The 18896-nt window shown below is 45.1% G+C and overlaps 1 protein-coding gene across 2 annotated transcripts; it reads right to left on the bottom strand.

Moving 5' to 3' along the window:
* Positions 1-442: 442 nt before the first annotated feature.
* On the bottom strand, positions 443-14716 carry uggt1 (UDP-glucose glycoprotein glucosyltransferase 1). 2 transcript variants are annotated; one of them, XM_041873510.2, is made up of 39 exons: positions 14653-14716; positions 13536-13674; positions 13055-13134; positions 12836-12966; positions 12637-12749; positions 12325-12499; positions 12061-12236; positions 11815-11915; positions 11574-11673; positions 11429-11489; positions 11245-11336; positions 10989-11139; positions 9225-9344; positions 9005-9090; positions 8378-8513; positions 8119-8250; positions 7866-8030; positions 7673-7793; positions 7501-7599; positions 7353-7376; positions 6908-7002; positions 6617-6823; positions 6364-6495; positions 6045-6271; positions 5850-5952; positions 5673-5752; positions 5302-5491; positions 4947-5105; positions 4695-4780; positions 4463-4547; positions 4226-4314; positions 3869-3973; positions 3713-3797; positions 2752-2934; positions 2504-2664; positions 2319-2433; positions 2016-2132; positions 1753-1903; positions 443-1659 (listed from the first exon to the last, which is right to left on the bottom strand). In XM_041873510.2, the coding sequence occupies exons 1-39, from the start codon at positions 14684-14686 to the stop codon at positions 1637-1639; spliced, it is 4629 nt and encodes a 1542-aa protein (XP_041729444.2). In that variant the 5' UTR covers positions 14687-14716; the 3' UTR covers positions 443-1636. The 2 variants fall into 2 exon arrangements, with proteins under 2 accessions (XP_041729444.2, XP_045072084.1); XM_045216149.1 differs by lacking the exon at positions 7353-7376.
* Positions 14717-18896: the final 4180 nt, after the last annotated feature.

Genomic DNA, 18896 nt, shown 5'->3' with positions numbered 1-18896 from the left:
GGGCGAGGTCCCCTCCAGGCTAGTGTCACTGTTGCATTGGCTCTGAGTCGGGTTCTCTGTCTTCAAATGTTCAGCCTAAAGAGAGGGGATTTTTGTGTGTGTGTGTGTGTTTAACAGTGATGATGTGTGTGTGTGTGTGTGTGTGTGTGTGTTATCAGTGATGATGTGTGTGTGTGTGTGTGTGTGTGTTATCAGTGATGATGTGTGTGTGTCCTCAGAGCAAGAACTCGTGAGTTGGAAGAACTGAGAGACCTATGGCGTGGGTGTTGTCCTTGGCCACCTGCTGACAAGGCTGACAAGATAGGACCCTTTTGTCCATTGTTATAGGATAGGAACAGCATTGATTGAAAACAAACGCCCAACACAAAATGGGTCATGCACAAGATTTTAGTCAGACCAAGCTATAACATTATATATTTACTACGACACTAAACGACCAGTGTTGGGTTCCTTGATTTTTATTACAAAATATTGATTTCCCACAATTAACAGTACATATTTAGCCAAAACAAAGAGATCGGAAACAGCCAGAGGTTTGCAATGGATGACTAACAGTGTTTACTCCAGAACAGACCACAGCAGAGAAACAGGAGTTAACTACAGCAGGGGTGGCCAATCTGACCCAGGCTTTTGTTCCAGTCAAACAGTCTGATTCAACTAGACCACTAATCATCATCTTCATTAAAGACTGACTAGATGAAATGGGTGTGTTGCTAGAACAAGACCCCACATAGACCTTTTGTGGATAAGATTGGCCACCCTCAACTACAGCATTCTAGTCTTATGCCTGCTGACTTTCAATTCCCTGTTAAAAGCAATTTGAGTGATCATGGAACTCCCAGTACCTGTGACCTGTCTGTCGCTGATATGTCCCCACTAGTCCTCACCCACACATATCCCTTTACACTCCACATCAGCCGGCATCACGTACAGAAGGATGTAACGTTCTGAATGTTGCAGACAAAAAATGTTTTGTAGAGATATTAATCCCTATTTTATTACATGACAGAACTAATGTCTGTTTTACATTAAATAAATTGTCGCCTCAGTCCTCTTTGTATTGTCATTACGAGTTTTTGAATCAGATCGATTGGCCAAAACCATCTTTCCCTGAGTTTGACACAGGCCATGGACAACTGAAGTCTAAAGCACAGAAACAGAAGGCCAAAACTAATCTCATAACTTAAGCTGCTATTTATCATTGTGATTTAACTCCTAAGCCCAAACCTCTACCCACAGACAGACAGTTGTTTAAGCAGGTGTCCTAATCAGTGCAAACATGGATGGATCAAAAATATTGGAGGGAGGGGAAACTGTTGGAAATGTCAGATATTTCGTAATGATTAATGTCTTCACACACACATATCCATCCACTAACAGTCACCCCTACCATCCACTAACAGTCACCCCGACCATCCACTAACAGTCACCCCGACCATCCCCACCCAGCACCCCTTCCCTGTATCCTCGCCACTCTCAAAACAGAGAAAATACAAATAAATGGAAAATGAATGATTGAATGGGCATTGGTTTGCAGTCTGTCTGTCAATGCTGTTCCAAAGGAGAACAGCAGTGTCTATAAACATGGTTCCATCTTTTGTTACTGCTACAGCCACATCTTCCATCCACTGGTCTCTCACAACTCTATATGTGTATCATCTGGTAGAGAGAGAGAGGGGGAGGAAGGAGAGGAATTAGTCAACTGTATTTGTTTGCCAATCAGTGTGTGTGTGTGTGTGTGTGTGTGTGTACCTGGCTTGTCCTTCTGTGTGGTATAGTTCTCTGCTCCTCTCTCCTGGACTCTGTTCTGCAGGCGTTTGATCTCCTGGTCGTAGTCGCTCCACTCTGCTACGATACGAACAGCTGCCTGCAACTTGGGTTCTTTGGTCTGGGGGTTGTTACACTGGAGGAAGGGTTAAACATTTTAGCTTCACTGTCCAAATAAATACAGAGGGGAGTTTAAAAACACAGACATGACTAGAATCTGCACACACACACACACACACACTTCGTACCAGATCTATAGTCTTGGCCTTCTTCTTAGAGTTGTCGTCACACCAAGTCTCACACCAGAGCCACTCCTGAGGCAGAGACTTGATAGGAACCTGGTGGATCATATTATTAGGCAGATCCTGGGGAGAGAGAGCGAGAGAGAGAGTATAGGAAAATATTAGAAATATAAAAACATCAGTTCACATATCAGGGGTGAAGCGTATTCAACTTCACAAACCTTGTTTGGGAATCTCAAATCATAGAATGTTGTACCCACATATTAACTTTTAATACACACAGAAGCATGTGCGCGCACACACACACACCTGGTCGAGGTTGGACAGGCTGTTGGGGTCTTGACTCAGGCCTTGGTATTGTCCTCGCAGTCTGTCTCCTGCTGCTATCTTACGGAACTTCTTCAGATCTACGACATACAGAGCACTGGAGAGACAGATGGTTACACACACATATCCCTCTACTAACCCCCCCATACACACACACGCACAGTTACCTGATGTGGTATTTGCGTCCAGCGAGGTGACTCGCCCAGTAGCCAGACTTCCAGAAGCGGAATCCGTCCATCTCTCTCCGGCTCTCACAGAACGGTGTGTAGCCATACGGAGCTCCTTCAAGGTCAAAGTCACGGAGCTCCTTCAGGTCTGTACGCACTATCTGTAGGAGGAGAGAGGAAAGAGTGTACTTCTCAGGTCTACGCAAATCAGAGACATGGAGATTCAGAGAGTGTGTGTGTGTGTGTACCTGATCTGCATCCACGAATAAGAACTTGTCGACAGACAGAGGGAACAGTACATCCAGAAACAGGATCTTGTAACCCCAGATGATCCTCTGTTTCTCAGTCTGCTGGTGTAACCACCGCGGCCATTTGTACTGGACTAGTTCATACTGGAAACCATACTGCTCTGCCATGTACGGGATAAACTCCTGTAGGAGAGAACACACACGTTAACATAACATTTATTCTGGACTAAACTCAATATTGAAAACCCTATTCATTAGGGGTGTAACGATCCATCTACTACATCGATGTATCGATTTATATTCCTATGATCCAACAACATCGATCTGTGCTCGGCGAGTTGGCCTTTTGGACAACATATATCGATCTAACATCGTTTTAAAATGTAATAAATCGATTGTATCGATACTAGGAAATAACCCATTGGATTTAAGCACGTCAGACTTTATATGGATGTTTTTTCTTAGCACTTTTAATGATAAAGGCTTTAAACATTACTCGATTCAGTCTGCCTATCCGTGACGTCATCGCGCCAGCAGCAGCGCAAAGGCGCCAAGACAACAAAACAAAGCATGGCGGACAACAGAGGAGAAGCGGACAACAGAGGAGAAGCCGACGAGCGAGAAATTATCAAGCCACCATTGCGGTCCTTACAAGAAACAGGAATCTAGGAAACTTCACCTGTACTGTCCAGTATCCAGGTATTTATTTCAGTCACACTGGTTGAATTTTTGGCTAAAAGGTTACTGAATCGATTTCAAGTCACTGAATCGTTTCGGATCGTATCGTTCTAAATGAACCAATATCGTCCTTGAATCGTATCGACAACCACGAATCGTGATACAAATCGAATCGTTGTTAAAACGAATCGTTACACCCCTACTATTCATACTGCCACATTCAAAGTAAACTCCTAGAGGAGAGAATAACACATAATATTCATATTTTATACTTAATAAATACCTTAAATGCTGGGGACAGGTAGTTTTTGAGGAACCAGAACTTGACTGGTGTTTTAGTGTTCTTCAGAACAGACAACATCATGATCCTAAGAGAGAGAACAAATTGTGGGATTAAAAACAGACAAACATCTGGAAACACACACACAGAGGTGCGTACCTGAGGAAACGTTCGTAGAGGTGTCCAGAGGCCACAGAGAAGATGTTGATGACGTCATCCTTCTCCTGTTTACTCTCCTCCGGCTTCACACCTCCTGTAAACCCTCTGGGGGGGAGAGAGAGAGAGACAGAGACAGAGAGAGAGAGAGAGACAGAGACAGAGACAGAGAGAGAGAGAGAGAGAGAGAGAGAGAGAGAGAGAGAGAGAGAGAGAGAGAGAGAGAGAGAGAGAGAGAGAGAGAGAGAGAGAGAGAGAGAGAATAAACACCATAAAATCCAGCAGAGATAAAATATCAAATAGGTATGAAACAGTAGACAGTGATGTAAAGGGTGGAGCTGGATGATTCGAGAGAGATACCTGGTGAGTGACTCCCAGAAGCCTGAGTCGTTCTCCTGAGTTCCATCACTCAACAGCTCCTCACTCAACTTCTCTGGCCTCTTCTGGACCTGATCAACAACAACACACGATCAATACATTATTTAGCCATGGACTTATTGAACAAATCTAATTCAACCTAAGCGCTAAGCTTCACTGGGACCTGACAGCAACCACCAATATGAAAGCTGTACTCTACAGCTGGGATCAGAGCAGTACCTTGACTTTGATGATCCGGCTCTTGAAGTTGTTCAGCACCACGATGAGGTCATCAGCGTCTGCTGGAGAGTCTGTTCCCTCATGACTGGAAGATAGGATGTGAGGTCAGAGAGAGGAACAAGAGGGTGTGCATTGTGCAGGCTTTTGTTCCAGCCCAGCACCAACACACCTGGTTCCACTAGTCGTGCTAAATTGAAGACAGTGTGATATGCTGGGATGTTATCTTCAGTACCTGTAGATCTTGTAGATTTCATCAGACCGTCCTTTCCTCAGCTTCAGTATCCAGGCTCCTGGGTTAGCCTTCAACTGGAAATAACCCTGAGGACGACAACACAACGCCCTTGGTCAACTACAACAACTTTATTGTCCATTCACAGTAGAATAGAAAGGTGTCTTCGGCTATCAACAGAGGTTAGGGTTAGAGGTCAGGGTTGGCCATGACGACGGAGTCAGAGATAAGGGTTAGAGGTCAGAGGTGACTCACCAGGTTGGCCATGACGATGGTGTCGACGATGACAGGGTCGGAGGAGGTTCCCAGGGTGAACTGGAGTCCTCTGGGGGGCTGACCTGTACTCACGTCAAAACAGTGACCCTCCACCAGCAGATGTTCCAACTCATATTCTGCTGCTACTATACTATCCACCTAGACAGGGAGAATAGATCAAGTCATTTTAAAGGTTTAATAATGGTTAACACAACAATTAGACAAATACCAAAATACTCTTAGTCCACGGTCACTACACTCTCCAACAGAAGTGGTAAAGGACAACATTCGCCAAGGCAACCTTGTAATAACTATAACACAACCCTAAAAAAAAAAAAGCATCACAAAAACATACCTCTTCCAGGTAGATATTGTCCAGGTCATATCTAGTGCGTATAGACTCCACCATCCAGCTCTCAGGGGTGTTGAGGTTGAGTGTGAAGAGGGGCGTTTGGGGCATGTCCAGGAACTTAGCCAGGGGACCAGGGGAGAAACTACCATCCGTCTGGAACACCACCTCAGGCTCCAACACATACCGGTAGAAACTGGGAGAGGAGGAGGGTTTAGAGAGGCACAGGCAAAACCCACAGACACTACCAGGGACTTCTAAGGGTAAGGACACCAAGGCGCAACAGAAACGAGGTCTCTCAGCATCTCTCTGTTCAGACAGCGGGTAAAATAGGATGACCTGCATGGAGTGAAACAGTGTAGCTTGGGTCTACTCACCTTTTGAGAGGCAGGTCTGAGAGTTTGGACTGACAGTTCATAAACACGCGCAGGTTCACATTGACCAGCTTCTTCAACACCTGGTGGGAAGAGAAACATGGAAAGACAGATGGGCGTGAGACAGTATTTGAAGTGAGACAGAACTCCTAAGTGACAGTTATTTGAAGCAGTACGAACCAATAGGAGCGGAGCTAGTTTCTGGGCGTCCCTGGTTACGGGGTCTACCACGGCAACCATGTCAAAGTAGACGTCTCCCTCTGTGGGCCGGATCTTTACAGCACTGTGGACCAATCATAGACCGGACAGAGGTAAACAGAAAGTATATAGGCAATGAATAAAAACATGAAGAAAAAGTTGTATTAGTTTCAGTACCTGTATTGGTCATCAGCAAAGGCATGTTCTATTCTGGCCTCTCCTTTGGGCTGAGAGGAGAGCAGAGAGTCAATCTTCATCACCAGGTCACTGGCCCTGTCCTCCTCAACCCCAAACTGCTGGACCTTGCTTTTGATTCGCTCTCCCGAGGTCTTCGAAATGATACTCTCCAATAGGAGGAAGTCATCTTGGTTAAAGACCTCCCCATCCTCTAGCGGACCAATGATCTGTCGGCAGAGAGCGAGAAATACTATTGTGACACTTAATCACAATAGGAAGCGCGTGTGTGTGTGTGTGTGTGTGTGTGTTGCCCACTCACCCGTCCGTTGCTGATGACTGCTCTCTGTCCTTTCCCCAGCTTGAGAACGTCTCGGCAGTAGACAGCGTGAGACAGCAGGAAGTCAAACTTAGGACCTTCAAACGCACTCTTAAACAAGGCTACGTCCATACCCTGGAGAGAAAGAAATTGAATGAAAAATATGATTGTTTTTAGAGGCCAGTATAGTAAAGGGTGAGACAGAGAGAGAATGGTGTATAACGTGTGTGTATGTGAGTGTGTGTAAACTCCTTACCCCGACAGTGAACTGTGTGACGTCAGCCCCAGTCTCCAGTGCCTTAGCGGTCTCTTCTTTAGCCAGCTTGGTGATGTAGTTTTTAGCGTTGTTAGCTGTCTGGGTCTGTATGGCCGCCCATATCGCCCTGGCAACACGACTGTTCTCCTCGGATGGGCTGTCGCTGGGGTTGTTGATCAGGCCCAATCGCACGTTGTTACTCGTTTTCTGTTGAAGGCAGATTTAGGGGAATCCGTCAGATGGTGGATTTTTGGGTTGTGTTATAGTGAAATCAGTGTGACATCATCATACCATGTGTCTGATGGCATCGTATAGTAGCTGGCGGCCGGAAGGTTGGTCAAAATCTCCCACAACCCAGAATGTGACTGGACGGATGTAGCCATCATCTAGAGGAGAGGAGGGAGAGGGAGTTGAAGAGGAGGAGAGGAGATTGGGGGAGTAAAGTGTCACAGACTTTCTTAATCCTGAAATGTATGCGGTTTGATGTTGCCGTGCCATCTCAATACTTAGTCTTTGAGCAAGACTCTCTTGAGCAAAGGCAGTTGGCAGAAACATACACAAACACATCCAAGCATGTCATTGTAACTCCCAGAAAGATGCAAGATGGTGTTATAATGTTCACATCTAGATCTATTGATGAGGAGTGAGATATGGTGATTTCACAGAACTATGGATCGCAATATTGTCTGTTGAGAGCGAGAGCGACAGAAAGCGCAGAAAAAGAAATAAGGGTTACCATGGTGGTCCTTGGGGGCCTTCCCTGACAGAACAAAAACAAACATACAGTGGAGAAAGAAGAGAATAGATAGACAAGAGATTTAGGGCCGAAACGTAGGAGCACATAACGTTTAGCTCAATAAGATAAAGCTCTGGATGTAGCTTACCTTTCTTGGTCATGTAGTTCATGCTGTTAGCCACAGCAGTGCTCTTCTCTCTGGTGTCCAGGAACAGAAAGCGAGCGTACTCGTCTATGAAGTGGTTATCTGTCAGGAGAAAGAGGTGGTTAAGACGGTTATGTCTGTGTGTGTGTGTGGGTCGTGTGTGTGTGAAACTCACTGGTATTAGATAGGTCCAGGTATGTCCTGGCAGTAGACAGGATTCGGGGGTTGATACGAGGGACAACGTTGGGTTGGGTCATCATGAAATCCACCACATCTTGATCAGTGGCCAGCTCACCCTAGGAAGACACAACAAGAGAAGGTCAGTGTGTGTGTGTGTGTGTGTGTGTGTGTGTGTCTGTGTAACTCACCAGGTAGACAGCCCGTTGGTAGAAGCTGGTAGTCTCCAGTATTTTGTGCATGGTGACAGTTTCTAGCTCCTCAGGGTCTAGCTGTTCTCTCTGGTATGGCATTCCGTTGAACATCACCACTGGCAACGGACCTACCCCCGTCTGCAAGTAGTAACCACGCCCTTCCTGGAGGCCGAGATAGATAGGGAGACAATAAATGAAAATCCTACCGTTCTGTCAAGAAACATAACAGTACATAAAACCAGAACCATACCTTCCTGTTGTCGTCATAAGTGGAGTCAGGTCCTAGAATGCTGCTGACCTCCACGTAGGGAAACTTCTTCTCCAACACCTTGACTACGTCACCTACACTTAGCTTACCACCGCTAGGCACACGGTTAAACATCTAGAGAGGGAGAGAGGAGATATGCTTCATTTAAAGACTTTCCATCTGATTGGTCAGGCTGATGTTCCAGATTACTGGGATTGGTCAAAAGACTCCTCAATTATTCTCATTGGTCAGATGGGCTCACCGAGATGATGGCGTCGAAGGCGGCGGGAGCGTCCAGCTCTTCTGTGATGTAGTTAAATGCTCTGAGCAGAGCCACACCTGCATCCTCCATACCATCTATCTCATCAACATCAGACACCACAAACACCAGCCCAATCCTACAACACACACAGCAGGGTTATTAGGGCTGGGAATTGCCAAGGATCTCATGATACAATATTATCACGATACTTATGTGCCGATACGATATCTATTGCGATTCTCATGATTCTATATGTATTTGCGATTCAATGCTGTGATTTTATTGCGAGTCGATGTTCCAAACATTGCTCACCATATGTCTACTGCAGAGAGACAAGAGAGCCATGAGAAAACAAAATAAAAGTCATGGAAATAAAATAAAAAGTGCTGAAAACAAATTGGCTCCCTACTTAAAAAGAAGATTGAGAACGAGCTATGAAGGAAAAATACTGGAGTTATATTGCAATAGTCAAAACGATGCGATACATCAAAAATAATACCCCCATATGTTAACTGTATCGATTATTTCCACCTCACTAAGGGTTATACACAGTTACACACATCCACATAGAATATACAGCAGAATTAGAACCAACACGGCCTTCGCAAGACAGACACACACCCCTACCTGAGTGGGATGTTATTGCTGTAGAACATCTCAGCAACATTCAACAGCTCAGCAGAACTCTCATGGGTGGGGTCCAGAATCACCACCTAAAAAACACACACACCATTGGTTTTTGCTGTCAATTCCTAAATGTACGCAATATGTTTTGTGTACTGCAGATTCATCACACACGTTTATGCAAGTACGTTTAGTGTAGCTGTCACATTTAGCATGTACTCACGAGGTTGTGGAAGTTTTTGCGGATCTGTCGTATGACTCCGGGGAAGGTTGGTCTGAGGAGCTCCTGGACATTGTAGGGCCATGAACCGTACCTGCTGTCTGTCTCCAGATTATTAATCCACTGAGAAGAGAGAGATTAGATTATCATCAAAATTATCAATGCAAAACAAGACTTGAGTTAAAAACGTTTTTTTTACGTCTTGATTGTATACTGAACAAATATATAGCGCAACATGCAACAATTCCAACGATTTTACTGAGTTACAGTTGATATAAGGAAAATCAGTCAATTTAAATTAATTAATTAGGCTCTAATCTATGGATTTCACATGACTGGGCAGGGGACCAGCCATGGGTGGGCATAGGCCCACCCACTTGGCAGCCAGGCCCACCCAATCAGAATGAGTTTTTCCCCACAAAAGGGCTTTTTACAGACAGAAATACTCCTCAGTTTCACCAGCCGTCCGGGTGGCTGGTCTCAGACGATCCCGCAGGTGAAGAAGCCGGATGTGGAGGTCCTGGAATGGTTTGCGGTTGTGAGGCAGGTTGGACGTACTGCCAAATTCTCTAAAACGACGTTGGAGGCGGCGTATGGTAGAGAAATGAACATTCAATTCTCTGGCAACAGCTCTGGTGGACATTCCTGCAGTCAGCATGCCAATTGCACGCTCCCTCAAAACTTGAGACATCTGTGGCATTGTGTTGTGACAGAACTGCACATTTTAGAGTGGCCTTTTATTGTGAAGATGCTGGAGGAAACAGGTTCAAAAGTATCTATATTCACAGTACAACGAGTCCTATATCGACATAACCTGAAAGGCCGCTCAGCAAGGAAGAAGCCACTGCTCCAAAACCGCCATAAAAAAGCCAGACTACGGTTTGCAACTGCACATCGGGACAAAGATCGTACTTTTTGGAGAAATGTCCTCTGGTCTGATGAAACAAAAATAGAACTGTTTGACCATAATGTCCATTGTTATGTTTGGAGGAAAAAGGGGGCGCTTGCAAGCCGAAGAACACCATCCCAACCGTGAAGCACGGGGGTGGCAACATCATGCTGTGGGGGTGCTTTGCTGCAGGAGGGACTGGTGCACTTCACAAAATAGATGGCATCATGAGGAAGGAAAATGATGTGGGTATATTGAAGCAACATCTCAAGACATCAGTCAGGAAGTTAAAGCTTGGTCGCAAATGGGTCTTCCAAATGGACAATGACTCCAAGCATACTTCCAAAGTTGTTGCAAAATGGCTTAAGGACAACAAAGTCAGGGTATTGGAGTGGCCATCACAAAGCTCTGACCTCAATCCTATAGAAAATGTGTGGACAGAACTGAAAAAGTGTGTCCGAGCAAGGAGGCCTACAAACCTGACTCAGTTACACCAGCTCTGTCAGGAGGAATGGGCCAAAATTCACCCAACTTATTGTGGGAAGCTTGTGGAAGGCTACCCGAAACGTTTGACCCAAGTTAAACAATTTAAAGGCAATGCTACCAAATACTAATTGAGTGTATGTAAACTTCTGACCCACTGGGAATGTGATGAAATAAATAAAAGCTGAAATAAATCATTCTTTCTACTATTGTTCTGACATTTCACATTCTTAAAATAAAGTGGTGATCCTAACTGATCTAAGACAGGGCATTTTTACTAGGATTAAATGTCAGGAATTGTGAAAAACTGAGTTTAAATGTATTTGGCTAAGGTTTATGTAAACTTCTGACTTCAACTGTGTATATATATATATATATATATAGGCGTGTCTTACGTTGATAGCAGGGTTGCGGATGTCCACAGCGTAGTCCGAGTCAGAAGGCTGTACGTTGAGCTTGAGGATGTCGTGGATGTAGGGAGTCTCGATGAGGAGAGAACGCAGACCTTCCATCACCCTGGCCTCACTACGGAGGACCTCAAACACACTGGAAACACACACACAGTCAGTCTCTGATCTTGTAGTGTTAGTGTAATTTAATTGTTCTACTAACCTGAAGATGTCCTGTGTGTGTGTGTGTACGTGTGTGTACCTGAAGATGTCCTGTGTGTCTAGGTCTATGTGTAGTCCGTTGATGAAGAGAGCAGAGTCTCCAGGCTGCAATCCCAGAGTTCCCTTAAAGAACTGGAGAGAGAGAAGAAGAGAGTTACAGTCAGTACATGTTAATGGATAGTAGACAGACAGTGAAAGAGAGCTATGAATGACTGAGCTCTTACCTTCTGGTTCTCTTCCATCTCTTTACGTATCTCAGAGCTGACCACTGTTTTAGTGATGGACCTGAGGTGAGAGAGACCAATTATCACACACTATACAGAGATAGAAAACGTGTTTGTTTGTGTGTGTGTGTGTGTGTGTGTGTACCTAGCCTTGGTAGGGAAGTTCTGACTGAGGTCTCTCATGACATTCAGGGCATCTGAAGATGGAGCAGCCAGGATCCGAGCTGCAGTCTGGAAACTCAGATCTGACACATATGAAAAGAGAGAAAAATTTAAAATAGCGAGAGAAAAAAACCCAGTGGGAGGAGATGATGATTACTGTAGCTACGGTTGTCTTGATGAGATATGCAGGAGAAGAGGCAAAGAAAAAATAAAGTCCCGCCCACCTTGCATCTGCCAGACTTTGAGGGGAGCCATCTCATTGGTGCTCTCCACCAGGTGTTTCCTTAGCTCCTTCAGCTGCTCCTTCAGCTCAGGGTACAGAGTCCTGGAGAGAGGGAGAGGAGAGGTACAGAGAGGAGAGTGAGATGGAAGAAGAGAGGGAGAGATTATATAAAAGTGTTTCTCAACCCATAACGCTCCAAAGCAGAGTGGGTTTGTGGAATAGCATTTCATGTTGGTAGGTTACTTACTTCAGTTTTCCAAAGAGGAATCCCTGGACCTCATCCACTGGGTCATTCTCTCCCATCAGTGTAGCATTCATTTCCGCTCCCTGGACCTGGGTATCATCCTTAGCCTTGTATTCCTGGTTCTTGATGGCCAGCTCCACTCCATAACCAGACAAATACACTCTACCACTGCTGGGAGACTGGGAAAGAGAGAAAGAGGAAACGATTAACATGAAATGCTATCGCAATTATGTTTTCCCATCATGTGTATTTGTATGTTTTTCTTACAGCCAGGTAGTGACGAAGCACATATGTGGCCAGTCCCTTGTTGGCTTTGGACAGCATCAGCTGATGGAACATTGTGAATTCCGAACTTCCAATCTCGGCATACAGGATAACAACCGGAGCGTCGGGATTTGATCCCGGGAACCTGTGATCGCTTTTGAATAGATAGGGCTTGGGCCTGGGACAAACATGGATGAGATAAGGACTTTCAATTAATTATTATCACTTCAATAGAGGTCTTTATCAATCAAAGTGGATATTCCCAGTTTCTGTGTGGGTGTCTCCCAGTGTGTTTGAGTGTCCCAGTGTGTGTACCGTTCTGGTGCGTTCTCCATCAGTGCAGCCAATTTCTCCGTGTCACATGACTTCTCTCCGTGGACATTGAAGAAGGCTGAGCAACCAGAGGGAGGGGGCTCGTTGGACGCTATCTACAGGAGAGAGGCGAGAAACAGTGATTATACACACACACAGAGAGGGCGATAGTAGTCATTTATTAGTATTGTAGTAATATTACTTGTTGGAAGGAGTGTACAGTAGCAGAGTGGGCCCTGAGAGAGAGGGCGAACTTGAGCATGTTGAGTTGGACTGTGCTGAGCAGAGCACTGGCTCTCTTCACGATCAGGTCGTAGTATGCCTGGTCTGTATCTGTAACAGAGCGCCACTTTAATATATATTCCAGAGACCAAGTGCTACATACATCAACATTATAAGTGAAAGAAAACATTAAGGCTACCATCATGTTCCCCTTTGATGTTCTGATTGGCTTCGACAAAATCCCAGAACTTCTCCTGACTCTCTTCTGCCAGGAACTCACTGAGAGAAAGAGGGAGTGGGGGGCAGGGGTGAAAAGAAAGAGGGGGTGGAGGTGGGGGTGAAGAGAAAGAGGGGGTGGGGGTGAAGAGAAAGAGGGAGTGGGGGGGCGAGGACAGGGGTGAAGAGAAAGAGGGGGTGGAGGTGGGTGTGAAGAGAAAGAGGGAGTGGGGGGGCGGGGGCAGGGGTGAAGATAAAGAGGGAGTGGGGGGGGCGGGGGCAGGGGTGAAGAGAAATAGGGGGTGGAGGTAGGGGGAAAGAGAAAGAGAGAGACATCATGACACCTGCATGACTGCATTCCAGAACGTTGAGCGAGTCTGCAGAATTTTCCAACGGACTCAAACCTACATAGACAGATGTGTTCTAGATGTGGTGTCTTGTGTAGGTGTTGAGCATAATGTTACCTGGCCTCCAGCAGCAGAGGGGTAGAGGCCCACTTGGTGGTGAGACTGGTGGTGACAGCCTTGGAGTCAGCTCCTCCAGACACCACTGGTAGCAGGGACAGGGACAGGAGCAGGGCACAGTGCTGCCACATCCTGGGGCCTGCAGAGGAGAGGGAGAGGAGGAAAGGAGAGGAGGAAAGGAGAGAAGGAAAGGAGAGAAGGATGAGGGAGAGCAGTAGGAGAAAAGAGAACTGGGAAGTGTCAGTGGAGACTGACTGGCAACCATGCAAGTAATGCTGTTGCCTTACCTGTTTTATGTGTAAATTGCAGCAAAGAAGTGTTTGAGATTGTATAGCTGTATATTTTCTATTATAAACTGGGTGGTTCGAGCCCTGAATGCTGATTGGCTGACAGTCGTGGTATTTCAGACCGTATACCACTGGTATGACAAAACATTTATTTTTACTGCTCTAATTTACGTTGGTAACCAGTTTATAATAGCAATAAGGCAGCTCTGGGATTTGTGGTATATGGCCAATATACCACGGCAAAGGGCTGTTCTGGCCAATATAACACGGCTAAGGGCTGTATAAGAACAGCCCTTTGCCGTGGTATATTGGCCATATAACACACCCCCTCGGGTCTTATTACTTAATTCTAATCGGCCCAAAATTAGCTGTGCAGTTAGTACACCTGTTGTGCTTGTAAACACTGCACCAAGAATTCTAACCAATTAGAGCGCTCAGCGTGGCTGTTCGAGGGAGAACTATCCAATGAGCATCTTGACAGCACATCCGGATTGCTTCAATAAAATCCGATATGGTCAGTTAGCTAGCAACTTAAAATTGAAGGGTTAGCTATACTTTAGCTATTTAAATTATGTGTCAGAAGTTGACACCATACGTGTTGGTCTTGCTCTGTGTGATGTTTAACTTGCTGTCGCTTGCTAGCTATTCGTTAGAAGAACTGCAGACTTCATTGGTTAGCTTGCTAGCACACAAGATAACCTAACTAGTTAGTTAGCGTCAGAAAACGTGCAAACTTACAAACAATTTGTGGTGCAACCTCTGACATAGTAGCTAGCTGGGACACCCTACATAATGTTTTGCTAACATTAAATGAATGTAAATGTACATACCGAAACCGGCTTGGTAACTTCCCGCATCTGCCATGTTCAGATGGGACTGGGAGTGGGTGGGGTCCTGGCAACTTCATTGTAGGTAGACTGCTGTTTTTGCCTATTCAAAATCAAATAAAAAGTATTGTCTGTAAGTTTACCTTTCTTTTTACTGGATATTTGACTACCCCTTGTTGTATATAATGGAATTCTGTTTTATAACTTAAATGAATCAAAGCAGTACAAAATACAATATTTGCTACATTTACCCGCTGCTTCAAGTTGGCGACTTAGGCGCCATGTTGGCTCAAAAGGGCCAAGATTTCGTTAGTTTCACTAGCTTATAGAGGTTTTCAATGCATTTTGTGGCACTGCAATACTGTTCAATGTATCAACAGAGATGTTAGAAATAGTTACTTCTCCGCATCTAATGTACCAAGCCAACTCAACAGGTAACTCCCATTGAATTGCTAGACTTTCCACTTGTATTTTATCATCAGAAGCATTGATTTGTGATTGAATGCCCTTATAAAACAAAACCAATATTATTCCCATGTCCCTATACACCATCTTCTCTCTGGACCATAATTAACTGAACCAGGTGTGTTACTGCAGGGCTGGAATGAAACCCTGCGCACCCAGTAGCTCTCCAGAACCAAAGTTGTTGGAGAACCCTGGCCTATAGAGGGAGTTTCCACCACGAGGGGGAGTGATTGAGCCAAGTGCACGCCAAAGAGATAGTTACAGAGGATGCAACATTATATCTGTCTCATTATGGCCTCAGTGAGAGCATGGGCAGCGCCATTGAGGCCATCTCCATTTTTAAGTAGTCCATTTTCTTCTACTACTGCTTATATGAGTTGGTTAACAAACTGAAAGGGTGCATACTGCCACTTGGAGTGTGTTGTTTGAACAGGCATAAAGCCAAGGTTGCTGATTTACTGCCACCTGAAGTTATGTAATGTTTGCTCAGGAGTATAATTCATTGGCTGATCCTTCCTGATGACCTGGGTGGAATTATGTGATCATTCCTTAACCCATAGGAAGTCCCACGCAGTTGACTACTTCAAAATGGTGAATGTCATCAAATCAAATACATTTGTATTTGTCACATGCTCCGAATACAACAGGTGTAGACTTTACCAGGAAATGCATACTTACGAGTTCTTTCCCAACAATGCAGAGTTAAAAAGTAAGACAAATTAGCAAAAAAGGAAATAGTAACACAATCAAATAACGAGACTATATACAAGGAGTTCCGGCCCAGAGTCAATGTGCAGGGGTACATTTTTACATTTTAGTCATTTAGCAGACACTCTTATCCAGAGCGACTTACAGTTAGTGAGTGCATACATTATTTTATTATTATTTTTATATACTGGCCCCCCATGGGAATCAAACCCACAACCCTGGCGTTGCAAGCACCATGCTCTACCAACTGAGCTACACAGGGACCGTGCAGTTGAGGTAATTGAGGTAATTGAGGTAATATGTACAGGTAGGGCTAAAGGTGACAAGGCAATCAGAACAGATCATAAACAGAGTAGCAGCAGCAGCATATCTGAAGACTGTGAGTGTGTCTGTGTGTGGCCTCAATATGCATGTGTGTGTGTGTGTTTTGTGTGTGTGAGCGTATCTAGTCGTATGTGGTCTATGTGTGTGTTTGAGTGTCAGTGTAGTATGTGTGAGTGTGTAGGTAGAGTCCAGTGAGTGTGCATAAAAAGGGGGTCAATGCAAATAATCAGGGTAGCCACTTGATTAACTGTTCAGCGGTCTTATGAGTTGGAGGTAGAAGCTGTTCAGGAGCCTTTTGGTCCCAGACTTGCACTCCGGTACAGCTTGCCGTGCGGTAGCAGAGAGAACAGTCTATGACTTGGGTGGCTGGAGTCTTTGACAATTTTTAGGGCCTTCCTCAGACACCGCCTGGTATAGAGGTTCTGTATGGCAGGGAGCTAGGCCCCAGTGATGTACTGGGCCGTACACACTACCCTTTCAATGGCACTGCCCTTAGCAAGGACTCACATGAAACCACACACACATACACTGCCCGTGCTAAAACAGCCTTTTGGGCACTACAGTGCCTCTCTATGGTGCACACATCAGAATCACCTTAATTTGCCAAGTAAATTTTCACATACCCAGAATTTGACTTAGTAAAGTGCTGTTGCTAGCAATAGACAAAATATACAGACAGAATATAGACAAAGACATTTACATAATCTACAGGTTATTGCGACTGCAGTCTGTAGCCCGTCTGCTTTAGAAATTACAGAGGAGAGAGGGCCAGTTCCTGAGGGACTGTACTAGCTCACTGGTTTGATTTAATATTAATACAAAAAAGAGCTGGTCCATTAATTATCCTGTCAGACCTGACCTTCACACACACCAATAGACACACCACACACATGCATGCAGATGCACACACACACATGCCCTCCTCCCCCACAAACACACGCCTGCACAAATGCACGCACGCACACACACACACACACACTCCCCACAGGGGCCATTTGTCTGTCAGGAAGGCGATGTCTCCAGATGAATTATGGGAGGTGGTGGTCATCTCTGGGGTCAAATATAAAATGGCGTCCCTGGGGCGGGAGGTCGGCGTTCTCCCTGGCTGCTGTCGCATCTCGCACGACTGCCATTTTATAGGTTACACACAGGACCAGCCCTGTGCAAACAACCCCAATTAAACTCACTCACATTAATATTAACACACTCTACCGTGTGTGTGTGTGTGTGTCTGTAGTTTCATGTGAGTCCTTGCTAATTAAAGTCTCCATGTCAGTATAATGGGGGTGAGGAAAGGTCCCCAACATGAAGCTAATTCATCACCAGTGAAGCGGGGAACACTATCATCAACATTAACCTGTAGAGAGGAGAAGGAGGCAGTTGTATTTGGTATTAATACTGGCTAGTCACAGTTATTGATGATATATTGCCATATCCTTTAAATATTATTCAACATATTAAATCACAAATAAGAGAAACACGTTAAGGCCCATCTCTAACTTGTAATCCATATAGCTTCCATTGACTCAGCCGAACCCACATCTGCTTTCCCGTTAGGTGTGTGTGTGTTTGTGTTCATAAATGTCTGATTAATGGTAATTCAAACGAGGGTCCACGAGGACAAGCCATGGGTCATGGCCAGATAGACTGGACAGTATAAATCTCTGGGTGTTAGTGGGGCTGTACTGTATATTCCTTTTATATTCAACGAGCAACACAGACACACAGACTCTGGGCTATGTTCTTTATAAGGACCCTCGATAAACTCAATGTCACAGGGGTACGATTTAGCCGTGACCTCGTAGGATGGCTGGGCCCTGATGAGATGGTAGGTCACGATATGGCCCGTTTTTCATATTCCTATAGAAGAATCCACACGTGATAGATAGGGGAGTTGCTCCTAAGCCTTTATCTCTTGGATTCCAGTCCACTGCAGCTCACCCATTACTGTTAGTTTTACTTGTCTGCTCTTGGAATGACAGAGACCCAGGGTTTGTGTGTATTGACACAAAGGGCCAATCAGAGATTATAGACATGGAGTATACTATAGTACACCACGTACTCTCTGTCCAGGGAAATATTGTTCAGCCCTGTGGTGTGTCAGAGGTCCATGCACTTTAGGGACCACAATAGATATGTCTCTGACTTTGTGTTTTCCCCTTTGTGTTTTTTAAATGTATGCATTATGTATGCGTGTTTTAACTGGCAAACAAAATCAATCAAAGATCACGAGTTGCTATTCATCATGAGTGAAGGCTGATTATGACCGCTGCTTCCTTACAGCTTCCCCCACTACCCTCCTCTATCTACTACCCTCTACCCTTGCTCCTGTCTTTGATCCATGAAGGGAATTAAGTGTTATTTACACCTCTACCCCCCCCCACCACCTCTAAAGACCTGACTGTACTTGATCCCTTACCCCCCCTCCCTCTTCTCCTCAATCCACCAAGGACATGAAGCTTAATTTACACCCTTCAACCCCCCACCATCCACTCAAGCCACAGGTCGTTCCCGCCTTGTTCTGGCTGGCCTTGGATGGAGATGTGTGTGTAGATTGAAGTAGACAGTAGATCAGTGTTGACAGGACCAAGCCTGTCATTAAGAGGGAACAGGCTGTTTTATGGGAGGTCAAGGTTCTGCAGTTTTACTGTGTGTGTGTGAGACAGAGAGAGAGAGAATGAGAGAGAGAACAAGAGAGAGGACGAAGGAGAGAACGAAAGAGAGCGTTTATAACATATATACAGTATATG

The sequence above is a fragment of the Coregonus clupeaformis genome, unplaced genomic scaffold (genome assembly GCF_020615455.1).
Source record: "Coregonus clupeaformis isolate EN_2021a unplaced genomic scaffold, ASM2061545v1 scaf0620, whole genome shotgun sequence".
In the NCBI taxonomy this organism is placed as follows: domain Eukaryota; kingdom Metazoa; phylum Chordata; class Actinopteri; order Salmoniformes; family Salmonidae; genus Coregonus; species Coregonus clupeaformis.
This window is presented reverse-complemented; position numbering and strand designations above follow the sequence as displayed.